At 34.0% G+C, this 17,308-nt stretch overlaps 4 protein-coding genes across 5 annotated transcripts; 3 read left to right on the plus strand and 1 right to left on the minus strand.

Annotated features, from left to right (window-relative positions):
* Positions 1-31: 31 nt before the first annotated feature.
* On the plus strand, positions 32-4,447 carry LOC123195110 (CRS2-associated factor 1, chloroplastic-like). The gene is made up of 6 exons (XM_044608718.1): positions 32-837; positions 907-1,034; positions 1,119-1,344; positions 1,433-1,560; positions 1,669-2,631; positions 4,266-4,447. The coding sequence occupies exons 1-5, from the start codon at positions 102-104 to the stop codon at positions 2,611-2,613; spliced, it is 2,163 nt and encodes a 720-aa protein (XP_044464653.1). The 5' UTR covers positions 32-101; the 3' UTR covers positions 2,614-2,631; positions 4,266-4,447.
* Positions 4,448-4,688: 241 nt separating this feature from the next.
* Positions 4,689-7,276, minus strand: LOC123195114 (sugar transport protein 14-like). The gene is made up of 5 exons (XM_044608725.1): positions 7,173-7,276; positions 6,867-7,031; positions 6,275-6,597; positions 5,556-6,185; positions 4,689-5,467 (listed from the first exon to the last, which is right to left on the minus strand). Exons 2-5 carry the CDS (start codon positions 7,006-7,008, stop codon positions 5,015-5,017), a joined length of 1,548 nt encoding a protein of 515 aa, XP_044464660.1. The 5' UTR covers positions 7,009-7,031; positions 7,173-7,276; the 3' UTR covers positions 4,689-5,014.
* Positions 7,277-10,010: 2,734 nt separating this feature from the next.
* LOC123194813 (ninja-family protein mc410-like) lies at positions 10,011-13,362 on the plus strand. 2 transcript variants are annotated; one of them, XM_044608246.1, is made up of 3 exons: positions 10,011-10,177; positions 11,086-12,226; positions 12,712-13,362. In XM_044608246.1, the coding sequence occupies exons 2-3, from the start codon at positions 11,191-11,193 to the stop codon at positions 13,170-13,172; spliced, it is 1,497 nt and encodes a 498-aa protein (XP_044464181.1). In that variant the 5' UTR covers positions 10,011-10,177; positions 11,086-11,190; the 3' UTR covers positions 13,173-13,362. The 2 variants fall into 2 exon arrangements, with proteins under 2 accessions (XP_044464181.1, XP_044464182.1); XM_044608247.1 differs by lacking the exon at positions 10,011-10,177 and adding an exon at positions 10,436-10,628.
* A 1,906-nt stretch (positions 13,363-15,268) lies between these two features.
* Positions 15,269-16,869, plus strand: LOC123194814 (E3 ubiquitin-protein ligase ATL42-like). The gene has a single exon (XM_044608248.1). It carries the CDS (start codon positions 15,389-15,391, stop codon positions 16,784-16,786), a length of 1,398 nt encoding a protein of 465 aa, XP_044464183.1. The 5' UTR covers positions 15,269-15,388; the 3' UTR covers positions 16,787-16,869.
* Positions 16,870-17,308: the final 439 nt, after the last annotated feature.

Here is a 17,308-nt window from a genome sequence, read left to right on the forward strand (position 1 = left end):
ACGTCGTTTGTTTTGTATCATCTTTCAAATTTTAGGCCCGGTTAGTTTTAGCTTTATTTTGTATTGAATTTTTTTTGGGATTTAATGTTCGCTTGTCAGTTATGGCGATTAAACTGCCCCTCCCGTTCCCAATCTTTGCTCCTCCTCCTCCAAGCCCGAACCCGAACTCTAACCCGTCAAATCAACGCCCGCCCACAGAGGTCCGATTTTCGCGGTGGTACAACGCTAACGCAGAGAAATTTGAACGACGCCGACGCTCTCAAAAAGAAATAGAAGACGATATCCGGCGCCACCGCCGCTTTGAATCCGCTACGAAAATTGCCCAAATTAACGACAATGACTCTAACGCTATAAACGACATTGTGTACAAGTCCAAAGGCACGCCCTCGTCTCCTTCACGACCCTCAATTCCTGGTAAAAAGTCTAAGTATTCCAAGCCCGCCAAGTCCAAACCGCCCAAAATCACCGACTTTTCCCGAGAGAAAGCAGCCAATCAAAAAGCCAACGTAACCGTGGGCGAAGACGGCATCTCTTACGTAATCGATGGATGGCCATTCGAGTTCAAATACAGTTACACGGAGACACCAAAAGTGAAGCCACTAGGGTTGCGCGAACCGTACGCGCCGTTTGTTCCCACCACGATGTCACGGCCGTGGACCGGGCAGACACCATTGCCCAAGAGTATAAAGAAGTTGAAGGAGTTCGACACGTTTGAATTGCCGCCACCTTCCATGTTCGTGTCATCGAGGGAGGAAATACTGGGGGAGCTCTTAACCAAGGAGGAAGTTGAGGAGCTAGTTCAATCGTGCAAAAAGTCAAAGCGGCAGTTGAATATGGGTATTTCATTGTCATTTTGTTTTAGATTCTGTTGTTGTAAAAAAAAAAAGCTTACTGTACTTGTTTCAGGTAGAGATGGTTTGACACATAACATGTTGAATAATATTCATTCTCATTGGATACGAAGTAGAGTATGCAAGATCAAATGCAGAGGAGTGTGTACAGTCGACATGGATAATGTGTGCCAGCAATTAGAGGTCCGTTTCTCTTATTACTTAATTTGGGTTTTTGGATATTGTTATTTGATCAGTAAGTTGTGTCCATCTTTCATGGTTTGGCAGGAAAGAACAGGAGGGAAGATAATTTATAGAGGTGGAGGGATGTTGTACCTTTTTAGAGGCAGAAACTATGATTACAGAACTCGTCCGCGTTTTCCTCTTATGCTGTGGAAGCCTGCTAGTCCTGTGTATCCGAGGTTGGTTGAGAGGACTCCAGAGGGTCTAACACTGGAAGAAGCATCTGAAATGCGCAAAAAGGGGAGGATTCTAATTCCAATATGCAAGCTAGGTAGAGGGCTATTTTTATTTGTGTTAAAGTAAGCTAGAAATCAATTTTGCCTTAGCAACTCACAAATTAGGTTTTGCGCATATTGCAGGGAAGAATGGTATCTACTGTGACCTAGTGAAAAATGTTAAAGAGGCATTTGAAGAGTGTGAATTGGTCCGTATTGATTGCCAAGGAATGAAGGGGAGTGACTACCACAAAATCGGTGCCAAACTTAGGGTCACATGATTTCTTCTTTTCCTTTTTCTCTTTTTTTTTTTTTTTTTTAAACTGGAATCTATATTTCAAAATTGCAGGTAATAATTCGTCAATTTTTTTTAACTCCAGGATCTTGTCCCATGTGTTCTAATCTCATTTGAACATGAGCACATACTCATGTGGAGAGGAAGGGACTGGAAGTCCTCTCTCACAAAACCAGAAACTAATTCTGAAGAAAATAAGACATTTGAAGTTGTTGATGCAATTTCCGTTGCATCGACTTTAGAAGGCAATGAATTAGCAGCATCAGATACTCATTTGATCTCAGTCAAGGATGTCATTCCTGTAACATCTGATACAGTATTGTCTTTTGTGGGTTCCAAAGATGTGGATGCTGAGCCACATGAGGATGTGACCATGGTAGATGATGGCAAATTAAGCGCAGCTACTCTCTCAATTTCAACTGTGATGGTGACTAATGAAAATACACCAGATAATGCTAACACAGGCTTTCCTGATTTGATCAATGCCACAAAGAATGTTTACAGTAATGTGACCAAATTGGATATTTCTGGTTTTGATGATGATAAGTCAGAACCTCTGAGCAACACATATAGATGTGAGGTAATATTGAATGATAAAAGCTTTGTTGATGAAGAGCCAGCAACTATATCACTGAGATCAGAAACCGTGCTAGGAGGTGTTGACAGCGCTAGGCGTCAGTCTAAGTCTTTCTTTGTTGACCCTTTAAGTCATAACAAATTACAGAATCTTTCAGAAGTCTCTGAAGATGACAATGCGCCACCAGCATTCCAAAGCCCTCATATGGAGAGCATTTTACTTCTAATGGAGCAAGCTGTTGAAAGTGGAAGTGCTATAGTTTTAGATGATGCAACGTTGGACGCGGACAATGTATATGAAAAGTCAGTTGCCCTTGCCAATTCAGCTCCACCTGGGCCTGTTTTTATGCATAGGCCAAGGAAGAGAGCAGCTCAAAAGAATGAGAGGAATGAGAATATAGAAGTTGGGAATTTTGAAGTGAAAAGAGAAGTAGCTACTGTTGCTGAGAACTGAGGAAAATGCGTGGCAGACTCTGTTAGAATATGCCCTAAAAACCAATCGCTTTAATTGGTTTTAAGGATTGTATATCTTGCCTATACATTATTAATAAAAGAAAAGTTATGTCATACTTCACATGTTTTCAACGTCACTTATATATATATATGTTGTAATTGTATATTACATCCATATTAACTACATGCATATGACATGTAAAAGGTCCCGATGAGTTTTAATAAACGTCATCAAATCGTTCCCTGTATAGGCAATCTGTTTGGGCGATAGTATTGCATAGTGGGTGTGTGCTATATCACCACAGTATATCAGTGGGTGATATTAGACATGGTGGATATACACATGGGTAAACAATGAAACCATTTGATGGTTAGAGAACTGATCAAAGGTTATTCTATTATATTGTTTATCGAACGTGACCGCTAAACGATGATCACATGGGCATTAATATGCAGTCAATGATACATCGTGAATTATACTAGTGTATAGATCCTTTGACTTGAGATATCACAGTTGTGCTTCGTTCCGGAACGTATAGTTCATACGGTGTATACCACGAGGCTAATCATGTCTCGTTCAGAAGCTGTTTTGATCATATGTTGCTTGAGCGAGAGGACAAGTGATGATCATACAAGGATCCGTCAGCTCGACTGCTCCCGAGTTCCTATACGAATATCGAGAAACATGAAAATCTAAGACACTGACAGTGTAGATAAAAGACCACAAGAAAAGAGTTTCGATGTGGCACGTTATGATGTATTACTTGATATTCGAAAAGATTAAATATTGGATTTTGACATTCCATGAATCCAAGTTTAATCGGGATGTAATGACGGAGGGATTGGACTACATGGTAAGTGTGAGTAAGAAAGGTTCATTTGATATTATGTGAAGCTTTTATTTCATTGTGATGTAGGGGTCATGAGACATTGCTAGATGATACCACATGATCAGTGAGAGCTTCATTTTGTAGCGAAAAATTAAGTATATCGGTTAACGACAGTTTTAGGTTATATAATGATATAATGAAACGTATCGTCCGATATGGAGCCCACGACTACGTCACTATGAACCTTGAAGGTCACACCTATATTTCAAGGAAGAAAATTGTGTTATGAAGCTGAAAATATTTATCCATGGTTGGCTAACACTTTCCAAAGATAAAAATTATGTTTTTCGAATAAGATTCAGAAAAGGGGCAAAATTGCCATTTTTCACCTTTTAAATTGTTTAGAAAGTTAAAATAATTAATTTTGAGCACAAATGAATTAACATGTGTTAAATTCTCATTTCTCTTATTTATCAACCAATGAGAATTAAACATATGTTTTAACTTGATAATTATTAAGTTTTAATGCAATAAATGTGAGAGAAAATAAAGAAAAATATATATTTTTCTTTTCTTCTTCTTCTTTGCCGGGAAATAGCTTCTCCTTTCTTCCATTTTTCTTCCTTGAAGGGTGTAAGTCAGGAGATCACTTATTTTAGTGATTCAAGCTTCCAAACTTCAAATCAAATTACAAGGTACAAGGTAGTTTACATGTTTCTATGTTTTCTTTCTTGAAAAACCATGTAAACTTTTCAATACCATTGTTACATATGATGTGAACATAAATTAAAAATTTTAATTTTCTTGCCAAAATCCTTCAGAGTCGCCATAGACTGGAAAATGTAGATGAACATTGTCCTGTAGCACCATAGGGAAGCTAGATGACCTTGCTAAACTATTAGCATAATAAGCACCAATACTATACTGAGATGTATTGCACTGAGATGAAAATTTTTGTTTATTTAATCTGATTCTGATTTTTATCCTCAGAATCACCTTTTTATATATTCCTTGGTTTTTAGCATTCTCTTTGTCTAGGCATGGTAAGTTGATTAGTATTATAATTGGATTTGAATTAAATTTGTTTAAGTTCAAACTCGAGCCTCGGAGTTTAATATTATCAAGCTTGAGCTTGAGAGGTATTCAACTCGTTAAGCTTGAGCTTGAGAGAAGTTCAATTTGTCAAGCTTACGAATTTAAAAGAATTTGATTTGAATAAATAAAAATGATATTATTTTGACAAATATATTTTAAAGCGACGTCATTTTATTCATTTTTGGCTTGGCTACAATAGAGTTCAAAGTTTGGTTTAATTCAAATCTAGCTGTACTTACAATTCTGCATCCTCAATCCCATGGCTTGGCATGATGATTAGATGCTAGAAAGGTTAAAGTCATCCCACAAAGCCAGGTCCTTTGAAGCTTTCTTAAGAATTAAGTTGACATCTCTTAAAGCTTTTATTAAAATAACGGATCCATCTATTCAATCTAGTTTTCCTAATTCAAAGTAAAAAATAATAACAGGCAAAATTATTCCTGGGTAATCTAATTAAAGTCTTGCATGCATCCCTAACTACCCTTCAAGTTTCCTTTCTTTCAACTCACGTGGGTCTTCAGCTTCTCCTATTATCTTCTTCCAGTACCAATGATTTTGCCATAGAAGATAAACTTCCTCTATTGGAACTTGCTTTGTTTCAGGCAACAGGAAGTAGATGAAGCAGGTCATGAGGACAACCAAGGCAGCAAACAGCAAGAAAATTCCATATCTGAGATGACAGAGCGATGCGAGGAAGCATTGTGCTATCAAAGCCGTGAAGAGGAGATTTACACAGACCACCATACTTTGCCCAGCTGATCTTGTCTCCAAAGGAAAGATCTCACTTGGCACTAACCAGCCCAGAGGACCCCAAGACCTTCCATAGGCCACCACAAATAAGCAGATGACCACTACAAGGATGGAGCCTATTGCTTTAGGGAGGACCTTTCCTTGTCCGAACTCCAGAGCCAAAACTACAGCCACAATTATCTGCCTCACACATCCAACATTCAAGTAAGTACAGGGGTTACCAATAGAAAACAAATCATTAAACAAAATACATATTGAAAAGGATTACCATGTAGCAGATCATTTCAATTCCAGCTTCTATGAAGAAAGCTCTTCTGCCACATTTATCCACAAACGCCATTGAAATAAGTGCGCCAACAACAAGAGCTACTCCGGTTATGATGGATGAATAGAGAGCTGCAGAAGAACCAAAACCCAAACTCTGGAATATGACAGGAGCATAGAAGAGTATTGAATTCATGCCTGTTAGTTGTTGGAAAGCTGGAATTGCCAAGGCCCCGATTACCAACTGGGGACGATTCTTTCGTTGAAGGAGGTTCCTGAAGGGGTGCTTTACAGCTCGCGCTGCATTGCTGGCATCGACAAGGTCAGCGAATTCAGCATCAATGTTGGGGGTTCCTCTGATTTTCTCCAACACCTTCTTTCCTTGTTCCAATTTGCCTTGTTCTACAAGGCTGTTGGGGGTCTCTGGGAGGCAGAGACCGCCAAAAAACATTACCCCTGCTGGCACCGTGGCTAAACCAAGAGATAATCTCCAACCCCATGGATGAAGTTTATCAGTAAAATAATTTATCAAGTATGCTACTAGAATCCCCAAACATGTAGTTAACTGAAACAGTTGGTTAACTGTTCCCCGGATTTTTGCAGGTGAAATTTCTGAAAGATACAAAGGAACCGCCTGCACCATTACCGTCAGAGTTAGTAGCTCAGTAAATTAAATAAAAAAGATGAGATTTTCATTTTGTTTGAATGATTGATTGTTCTTACTTGATTGCCAAATCCAATGCCTACACCAAGCAATATTCTTCCTATGATGAGCATCCAGATGTTGACTGCAAAGGCATTCATAATTGCTCCTAGAAAGAAGCTCACTGCTCCAACCAGAATGGAGGCTTTCCTGCCTTTGTTTCGGGTCACATAAGAGGCTCCAAACGTTGAGATAAGACCGGCAAAATATAACGACGATGTAAACAGTGTCAAAATCTGATCATCGTATTTACAATAATCTGTCTCTTTTAAATGTGCTTGCTTTCTTTGGTACACCTTTGGGAAGAAACGCTTCAAGAAATCATCCATGGAGGTCACCCCACCTTAATCAAACCAAAAATAAAATTTTATCAATTCACTTTTATTATATATTGAATGGTCAACTGGGGAGACTGCAAAAACATCCACGTCTATCAGTAAGACATAATACAGGTATAACATCTCTGTTAATGAAAGATTTTCACGTTTATCAGTCAGGTTCTTCAAAAACATCCAATAAATAGATTTCCCTAGAGATCTTGAACATAATCATATAGAAAATAAACAGAGAAAAAAGACATTATAAGTAAAAAAAACAGATCGGAAAACTCACCAGAAACACCAAGATCATACCCAAATAAAGATCCTCCAGAGGCTGCAACAATGCAAGCAACTATGAAATAAGGGGTAGTCTTATACTCGTAAAGATGAGCCCTCTTCAGGCTGCCTGCGCCTGAAAATCCTCCTCCAGCCATGATTTCTTCTTCTGTTTATGTCACTGTATATTTTATATATATATATAAAATAAACCCAAGTGTAAGCAGTGAAAACACAGAAACAGACAAATAGCACGGGGTCGACCAAGCATTTATGTACTCAATAAAATATATGAAAAAGAGCCCTTGTGTAAATGGATTACCAAGTTCGGTAGGTTAATTCTTTGCAATATTACTGATTGTGTTATCACAGTTGGATGGGAATCAGCCAACTTACCAACGAATCCACAGGGATAAGAAGATATTTAGATAAATCTTATGACCAAGTCTTAGTTCAACACAAACTCTTAAACCCTTATCTATACATCTATATAATACAAAACACCCTCATTGAAACAAAAAAACAAAGGGCCAAGTTGACTTTGGGTGTGTTTTTGTCTTCTTCTACTCTGTTCCAATCCAACCATGTGATTTCATATAAAAATTTAAAGTTTTTTTTAATTATATAAATATATAGCTATTGATTTCAAAAGACTTATTTTCCAAGGCTAGGAACCAAAAAGGGGAAAAAAAATCTAGTTACTAGAATAAGAAGTATTTTCCTAATTTATGTGATATTATTTAGGCCAAAAGAGTTATTCACACCCAAGGTTTAATGTATTCCCAAATTTTTACTTGCGAAGTTTTAAAAATCTAAATACTCACTCTTCTGTTAAGATTTTTTATTAGAATTAAGAGTAAAAATATTATTTAATTAAAAATATTAAAAAAACTAAAATTTTATCACATTTTCTCTTTTTAATTTAAAAATATAATAATTTAAAATTTTATAAAAGAAATAATCACTCTTCGAACTTTGGATGAGAGAAAATTATTAAATTTTTAAACTAGGGAAAATGTGATCATCTTTTTAAATGATTTTTTATTATTAACCCTAACAAAAAATTTTAACAAAATGATGAATATTTGAGTGATTAAAATTTTATGGTTAAAAGTTTGAAAATACAGTAAACTTTAAGTGGTAATAAGCCTTTTGGCCCATTATTTGCTAAAAGAATAAAAATCATTTGTAATTAAAAATATTAACAGCATGATAAGGACAAATTTTTAGGTCATTAAATACTCGATTTTAAGGGTAATTTGAAAGAAAATATATACTTGAATATGCTATTACATAATTGAAGTCAAACACGTTACATACTTTTGATAGAAATGACAGGATTTCCACTTTGGAGTGCTGTTTATTAGGGCCTTATCGTGCAAACTCCGGGACTCCACATTACTTGTTTGACTTAAATTGCTTCTCTTTTCAACATCTACAAATGGACTCCAATTATATTTTTAATGTTTTAAAGATTATCGGGATATAGTCAAACAAATCTAAATAATGCTTAGTCTGTTCTCATCCTTAACCTTGTATAAACCCTAACGCCCTTCATAGGCTTATTCTCATTTCCGACAAGAATTTCATCAATTTTTCTTTAAAAAAAAAAAGAAATTTACGAAGAATTTCATTCGAATCTAGATATATAATTGTACTTTTTGTTTTTTTAAATTGTTCTTATTAACCATTGATGTGATTTAAATATAGATTTTGTTTTAAATTTATAAAAAATAGTCAGATACGTTTGATCTAGTTCAACAAGTGTATTTGTGTCTATTAGACTTACATTTAGTTATAGGAAATAAGGGGTGTTTAGTAATTTTATGTAATATGTCAAGGGTAATGGGTCATTTTATACTCAAAGGGTTTTATATCATTTTATATAATCGATAGTTGTAAGATATTTGATGACATAAGAGTTTAAATGAATTTTATGATATAAAAGGTTTTAGAGTAGTATTATATATATAACTTTTATGTATAATTATGCATAAATAACGACGTGACATCATATAATTGAATAGTTAAAAATTAAAGATAAATTAACACTCAATCAAAAAATGACATGTCATTGTTTGTGTATATAGTTTTATTAAAAATGTTAAATAATATTTTACTAGTTGAGGTTATTTGATTTTTTATGATTAGGGTCCTATGATATTTTATATATAAAAGTTATATAATATTTTATGGAACGGGTGTTATATATTATAATTTATTAGAATTATACGTATTTTCAATGAATTGTCTATAGGGATGCTTACAAATATAATAAATAACTTTTTTTGACTTTGGAGGATTGATTGAAATGTCTAAAGTTGAAATTGTTTATTAGTTTCGAAGGATAGTGAATTTCAATGAATGATAACATGATGACATACTTTGGAGGTAAACATGTAATATTGATTATTGACTAAGATGTGATATACTGAGGATTAGTGAAGTCATTACACTCCTATCTAGATATAAACCTAAGACGAAAACAGATTCAATCATACATAAACATCCTATTTAACGGTATAAGATGAATTTTAATTAAAATTAGTTGGTTGAAATGTTTGAAGCCTAAACATCTTATTTAGCCAACTTTTTAAATAAAAATGGTTGAAACCCATATATTAAACCAACAACCTCTTTTCGGCCAACCTTTTTCTTCATCAATTCCAAGTTCTGTTTTTGGACGAAACTTGGAATTCGACCAAATTTTTAATAAAAAATTTATTTTACTTAATAAATTATTTTATTTAAACACTTTTAAATATAATTATTTTTAAATATTTTTTATTTTATTTATTATATTAATTAAAAATAAATTTATTTTTATCTAAAAATTAATAAATTAAATTATAATATAATTATAATAAAATTAAAATTATTTTAATAATTTTTAATTTTTAATGTGAAAGTGATGATTAGATATCCATCTATATAATCTATTATATCATTAACAAAAAGATAGATTAACATAGGTTTATTTAAAGAGTAATACTATGTGTATCCACTTTAGGTGCATAAATATATACACACTCGTATGTGTCATCATATGATTGATTATTATTTTATTCTTAATTTAAAATTATCTAATCACATGATAATACATATAAATGTGTATATATTTGTGTACCTAAAGTGGGTACACATAACTTTATTGTTATTTAAAACTTTCTAGCCAAACCTCGTACGTTTGTCTCTCTGTAGTTTCTCCCACTAAGTTATACCTAAGATCCTCCGTTTCCTCTCTCTCTCTATCTTTCTGTCACTCTTCTCTTTGCAAACACAACCTCATCTTAGGGTTTCCTTCCCATCTTCTCTTACCCGGTGCAGGTATTCTGTTTTTCTCATTTTGTTTCGCTTTTGAACTGTTATTCTACAGCAATTGTTTCATGAAATTGGGTGGTTTTTGTTTCTTCAACTTCGTATGATTTTCGTGAACCTTGTTTATCTGAAGCGTTTGTTCTTTTTGGGATCCAGTTTAATTTATTAGTTTAAACGAATTATATTAATATGTACTGTTTCTGTGGACAAGCTTTTTTGGGTTTACTCGATTTTGACGTTAAACTTTTGGCTTAGCTTAATTTCTCTGTTATGCATGATCGAGTGATTTGCAGATCTTGGATTTATAGTTTAGTTGCTGAGAAATAAGAAAAGGAAAAATGATGGATAAAGGCTGGTTAAAATGGTTTACATTTTAGCTCAGTAAAGCTTTGTCGTTGTCTTTTGGCCCACTCGAATGGGGGTTTTGCATCCTGTGGTCTTGGATGATTGGAAATGTGAGGTGTGGTCCTTTAATTGCTTCAATTTTGTTACTTTCTTCGCAAACAAAGAGTCTCTGGGTAAATCTGATCTTATGCAGATAGTTTAATGAAACTGCTTTTATATTTGAGTAGGATATTGTGCATATTGCAAGCATTTTGTGCTTGGTTATTTTATCTTTTATCCTTTTTATGCAAATTATGGTTGAAGTTTAATTAAGTGGTTTTTTTTTTTGGGGTGATGTTAATGTGTTTATTTGGATATCTAATCTTTTATAAATTGGGAGTTAATTGCATATGTAATCAAGTACAAATAATGGCACTAGATATCAGTAGATTGAAGTGGGATGGTCATCAGAGCTCTTTTTTCATATATCAGTGAATTTTATATCAATCTTCTTGTTTTTACCAATGGCAATGTTGGTGGATCCCAGTTCTACTTTCTTTATTGTTTCCCTTATTACAATTACTTTTTTGCAGGCTTTTTATGATGATTGCCTCATCATGATGGGATCAGTGGTATAAAGGATTTTATGCAGGATTGAAAAAGTTTATGATCTACGTTGATGTACATCTGTCAGCATTATGGAGGATGATAATGGTCTTGAGCTGAGTTTGGGTTTATCTTTTGGTGGATTAGCAGCTAAATCCAAAGGTAAAATTGGTAGCTCTTCAGATGCTAAAGCAGAAGAAGATGATAGAGGCAACAAAATAGATGATTTCAAAAATTTCCTGAATGGTGGCAACCAGAAACAGGACTCTGGTACTGGATCTCAGAGAAGTGATTCTGTGAAACCTCAAGAAAAATTCTTTAATGATCTTTCCAGGGCCAATGCCGATGCCGATACTTCTATGGACTTGAACAGCAGAGCACTCTGGTTTACAAACAGCAGACATGAAATTGAGGAGGCAAAACGACCAGACACAAGTAACAAACGCAAAATGTTGTTTGATGACATGAACAATAAAAAAAAGCATGAGAGAGAAGCTCACCCGGCTGATTTACAAGACAAGACAAAAACATCTTACATTTCCATAACAATGGAGGAAGGTTCAACTGCTGAAAATGAAGATGTGGCTGAGTCTGAAATTGAGGGTTCAACATCAAGGCTGGTTTCTCACCATGATGATAGTTCCAAGCAATACGTTGGAGTTGCTGGTGCTTCTGAGGTTCCAAAGGACTTTCATGGGTTTTCTAATTCAAACATTGTGAATCTACAAGGACAAAAAAGGTTTAACAGTTCATCAGAAAATGAATTTAAGCTTGGAAAAATGACTTATGGCGTTCCATTCTCAGCCCAATCACTAAACATCATGAATATTCCATACACAATATCTATGAAAGAGTCTAACTCTTCTGGTGTACCTGGTTCATCTGGCCATCCACTACCTGGGATAGTACAGAAGGTGCCTACTGCAACTAACGAACGTCAAGGAGCCCAATCTTTGAATCCTGGAAACTTACCAGTTATGTTTGGCTACTCGCCTGTCCAACTTCCAATGTTTGAAAAAGATAATTCCTGGGGGTTGGTTTCTCAATCTCAACAGCTCCACCCTTCCTATACAGGCAGAGGTCTGCCAAACTCAGATAAGCAGAGCGATGGATCAAAGATATCTCAAGGTCTGGTAGTTCACTTCCTTATGCTTCTATATTAAAGAATGGAATAAAAATGATTAGGATATTCACTAGGAGGTATGCTGGTTCAGTAAGCTCTAGCATCCCTTTTCTGTAAGTGAATTTTGACAGAACATTGATGTTTACTGATATACTCTTTGCCTCTTGACACATTGTTGCCCTACCTGGGAAGAAAATTGATTGTTTGAATTCAAATATGTTGTTTAATCCATTTGAAGTTGAATTGTGCTTAAAATTTACCTTTAGTATTCGTCATATTTTAACTGGTGAAAGGATAACAGGTTTGCATTATTATAATACTCACTTTTCTTTTGAGGCTATGCCTGCCTTTCATCATTACCAATTTGAAAATACTACCAATGTTTGCTGCTGCTGCTTTTTTGTCCTGGAAAGAATAATGATTTTACTTGCTACTTTAAATATGAGATTTACGATTGAAATTTGTTCTTTATCCTGCTGTGTTGATGTAGCTACTTTGCAATTTGATGGGAAGACCATAGAATGGGCCAAAGGTGAAGGGAAACAGCATGGCACAGAAGAAGGTTCATCTACTCAGGCAGAAGAAGATGGAAAAGTCAGTGGCATGAACAACAGGGCAAAAGATGCATCTGAATGTACCAATGGTATTACTCTTGATTTCTCAGCTATAAAGCCAGGAATTGAAGCAGACCTGAAATTTGGGGGATGTGGTTCATACCCAGATTTACCCTGGGTATCAGCCAAGGGTTCTGGCCCAAATGGTAGGACAATTTCTGGTGTTACTTATAGGTACAGTGCAAACCAAAACAAGATTGTCTGTGCTTGTCATGGTTGGCACATGTCCCCTGAGGAGTTTGTTCGGCATGCCAATGACGAGCTTAGTAATCCAGAGGGTGGTGCTGGATTGTTGACATTTTCAAGTTCAAATCCTGCTGCTTCCACACAGAACTGAAATGTACTATCAATGTACTATCAATGTTTAGACGGATATAACTCAACATGTGATCAGAATATTGGTTAAAACTTTGTAACTAGTGAAATTCTTCCTTCCTTTACTTGCTACACCTGTGTATTGTTCAATTATCGCCTATCCAAACCAGAATAGCCAATACCTCTGATTTATGCAGTAATCTTCTACATCATTTCTTTGTGTAATAGTAATGTTATGCATTTCTTTCAGTTCTACAGCAGTTGCAATTTCAGTTTTTAGGGAAACTGTGGTACATATATTTAATGAGGGAAAATTGTGACAATGCCTCTTAAGGTATAAATGAGTGAACTTGAATGACACAGGCCGGTTTCATTTTTGCAGCAGTTTATGGGAATTTACAGCCAGTGAATCTCCCTGAACTGGGTTGAGTTGGTTCATATTAAATTCACTGACTTTTTGGCTTTTGTTAGGTTTTCATTACATCAATTTCTGGCTCTGAATCCCCATCACCAATTAAAGATTAAAAACATAGCATTGGAAATACAAGATAAGATAATGGCTTTCTAGACTTATCAGATTAATCAATCCCATTTCATTTCATCTTTTAGGTTCTGAAAGTTGTTTAAATAGTTGATTAAAGGGCAGAAGCATCAAACCCATATTAAATAATAATAATAATAATAATATTTGTTTTATAATTTTAAAAAAGGCAAATAGGTAGTCGAAGTTCTTGTAAATTTGTACACGTGTCACAAACTTCTAACATAGGCTAAATTTTCGCATTGGTTAACGGATTTGTTGCTTATGAATGCCAGATTGACTTGGAGAAAAAGATTATTAGTTTTAATAAATATTATAAAATATTCAGAAAAAATGATTAAATTTAAATTTTTATCATATTTATAAAATTTTGATTTACCTAACATTATAATTATAGATTTAATTATCATATCATAAATAAAGAATTTAACTTTTAGAATTTGATAGAAGTAGAAAAGTGTCTGCTCCAACCAAAGCAGTAGGAAGAGAAGAATGGGAAGAAGTAATTCTGCCTAAATAAAAACTGAAAGTATCTTCTATGTGCAACCTCAGGAAATACAGCCGGATTTTCTGACGGGTATATTTCTTACTGCTGGGTTTCATCTCATATTATATTATGTATTTAATTTTTGTGTATTATATGGTTGAGTATATTTTAAAAATAAGGATAAATAATAAATATTAATAAAATAAAATAAAATTCTAATTAATATGACTATCATTCTAAAAAATATTATAAATATCTTTAAAATTTAAAATTTTTTATATATATTATTGTTATATCATCTTTTTTTTTTAAATATATATCAAATCGTATCAATAATATATATCATATTATAAGATATATATCGTATTATTGTATGATACGATACTTTGACGGACTTATAATAAAGAGCAAATATTCACTTGAATACTTTATGATTAATTATGAACACCATTTCTCAACATCATCTTGAAGATCAAAGTAAATTATTTCTAGAGCATCATGATCAGATCTATTAATCATTGTATGAGATAAATCAAAGTTTTACAAGTGTAATAGAAGATATTAGATTAATCAAAATTTTACAAATATAATAACGATTTGAACTCATATCTTCTTTTTAAAAATTGAGCAATGTTATGTGTACCTATTTTTGATACACAATTCATATACACAGTGATGTGTCATCATATAATTAGGTGATTTTAAAACATATATCATCATATGATAAAGAAACATTCAATCACATAATAACACCTCATTTGTGTATATAAATTATGTACTAAAAATAAGTACACATAATTTTATTGTTAAAAATTTTAATATTTAACTAGTTTGGTTAACTCTTATGTTTATTTAATCATTTTTTAATTTGAAGTAAGATAGCGAATACATGATTACCCTGATTTCTGTGGCTTTTAAATATTTAAAAATTTCATATTTATGCGTGAACTATTGCCTCTGCAATGAGATCACCAGTTACCTGCAACATGCAAAATTGACATATCCATCTCCTTGATTTTTTTAATATTAGCTTTGATCCTTGCTGGGGAAGAGGAAAACAATAAACACTTCAAGTGATTTTTTATGGAAAGATGAAATTGGAAATGCAGATGCATTGACCATGTCAGCAGGCAAAATTGTTTATATATATAAAAGCTTCCACCATGTCATCACTACTGAATTTCCAGGTTAAAAAAATTTGCAGTAGAATATGAAAATGATTTGTGCAGCGAGGACAGAAAAGCTCAGCCCAAGAAGAAACCCAGAAAACTGGCAAACCAGAAAGATACTCTTTCATTCAAATTTACCCTTTAAAATCACTCGGGATTATCTCAGAAATATTACCCTTCTCATGGATCGGTTACGCTTGCTTGAATTTCTGCTTCTTCTTCTTCTCTTTTCAGAGTTTGATGTTGAAGCTCAAAGCTATGGCCGCCAAGAGGATCAAACGCCTGTCTCAACTGTCAAACCAACTGTTAATGTTGTTATTGCTCTCCTTTGTATCATGTGTTCGTTTACATTTATCCTTATTATCTACGCAAAATTTTGTCACAGGCCTCCCTCGGTTGACACCAATCCACCAAATAATCCTACACTAATCACATCGACCTCAAGATTTTCAGGAATTGACAAGAAAGTCATCGAGTCGCTTCCTTTTTTCAAATTTTCTTCACTTAAAGGTTTGAAACAAGGGCTTGAATGTTCAGTCTGTCTAGCCAAATTTGAAGACATCGAAATTCTACGGCTACTGCCCAAGTGCAAGCATGCCTTCCACATCAACTGCATCGATCAATGGCTTGAAAAACACTCGAGCTGTCCTCTTTGCAGGCACAAGGTAAACGCTGAGGACCCATCAATCTTTGCTTATTCAAATAGTATGCGTTTCTTGTTGAACCCATCTGTGGTTACAGAGGACTCTAACATAGAGCTCTATGTCCAAAGAGAGGAAGATCATCAGGGTTCATCAAGATTCAGCGTGGGAAGCAGCTTCCGAGAAATTAAAGACAAAGAGACTAATAAGGAAGAACAAGTGTTGATTGGCGAGGAAGATGGCAATGAAAGTGAAAATGATCGAAAAGTTTTGCACAAGTTCAATCACAAGATTATAATATCAGATGTTATTCTTAAGAACCGGTGGAGTTGCGCAAGTTCTTCAGATTTGCTGCTGTTGAATTCAGAGATGCTTAATGTTATGTCAAGCCAAATATTTTCCAACTTGGAAGGAAACAATGGTGGGCAATTTCAGACTTCAAGAGTGATTGAAAATGAGCAAATGAAGGACATTAAAGAGGAGATGGAGATGAAAAGATTGATTGAAATCAAAACGAATTCAATAAACAAAACTACCAGTGGTCTTGGGGATGCTTCAGGATCGGATTCTGTAGTTATTTCAAGAAGTTTTGATCCAGCGAGAAGATCAGTTTCAGAAATCACAGCTTTTTCCAGATTTCAAGAGTTGGATATGAAGAACAGAATTAGGGAAACTTGTTTTGATGGAGACGAAAGGAGGAGAAGGGTTTGGTTGCCGATTGCAAAGAGAACAGTTCAATGGTTTGCAGAGCGAGAGAAAAGGTCTCAACAGAGCCCTCAGAAAATATTAGATGTGTAAATTAATTATTTACCAAGTGTAATTTGATAGATTTATTAACAGTACTTGTACGTTTATAATCTTCAAAATGGTTTACAGGAATATTATCGGGCTTCTTATTAAACAACAATTCCTTCAATTGCTTTTGTTCAGTCTCTGCCATATTTATAAAATTGTAATTTATTTAATATAATATTATAAATTTGATTATCATATTTTAAAATTTATTTGTTTAATTAACTCAAGCAAAATTTATCGATTAAAAAAAATTATTCAACTATAATAAAGAAAACGATTGTCACCCTAGTTTTATTTATCAAACATGTTTTTTATATTATATAAAGAGTAGTGTTATATGTATAAAACTCAAACTCGAAAATATTAAGTTTTCAAACTTAAGTTTGAGTTCACTTAAATTAAACTCGTTTCGGATTTATTAGAGTTGAGTGTAAGTTTGAATAAATTCGATTTATATCTAATTCTAAACCTAATGATCAGATCACAATTATTATATTAAAATAAAAAATTTAATTGGAAAATATT

Source organism: Mangifera indica, chromosome 13, assembly GCF_011075055.1.
Source record: "Mangifera indica cultivar Alphonso chromosome 13, CATAS_Mindica_2.1, whole genome shotgun sequence".
Classification (NCBI taxonomy): Eukaryota; Viridiplantae; Streptophyta; class Magnoliopsida; order Sapindales; family Anacardiaceae; genus Mangifera; species Mangifera indica.

Excerpts from the sequence above, each read along its gene's own strand:
- LOC123194813 (XM_044608246.1), top strand. The coding sequence starts at position 11,191 with ATGGAGGATGATAATGGTCTTGAGCTGAGTTTGGGTTTATCTTTTGGT. Across the intron at positions 12,227-12,711 it reads TGGATCAAAGATATCTCAAG|CTACTTTGCAATTTGATGGG; the intron begins GTCTGGTAGTTC and ends GTGTTGATGTAG.
- LOC123194814 (XM_044608248.1), top strand. The coding sequence starts at position 15,389 with ATGAAAATGATTTGTGCAGCGAGGACAGAAAAGCTCAGCCCAAGAAGA.
- LOC123195110 (XM_044608718.1), top strand. The coding sequence starts at position 102 with ATGGCGATTAAACTGCCCCTCCCGTTCCCAATCTTTGCTCCTCCTCCT. Across the intron at positions 838-906 it reads AAAGCGGCAGTTGAATATGG|GTAGAGATGGTTTGACACAT; the intron begins GTATTTCATTGT and ends TACTTGTTTCAG. Across the intron at positions 1,561-1,668 it reads AAATCGGTGCCAAACTTAGG|GATCTTGTCCCATGTGTTCT; the intron begins GTCACATGATTT and ends TTTTAACTCCAG.
- LOC123195114 (XM_044608725.1), bottom strand. The coding sequence starts at position 7,008 with ATGGCTGGAGGAGGATTTTCAGGCGCAGGCAGCCTGAAGAGGGCTCAT. Across the intron at positions 6,598-6,866 it reads GTATGATCTTGGTGTTTCTG|GTGGGGTGACCTCCATGGAT; the intron begins GTGAGTTTTCCG and ends GGTTTGATTAAG. Across the intron at positions 6,186-6,274 it reads GCATTGGATTTGGCAATCAA|GCGGTTCCTTTGTATCTTTC; the intron begins GTAAGAACAATC and ends GTAATGGTGCAG.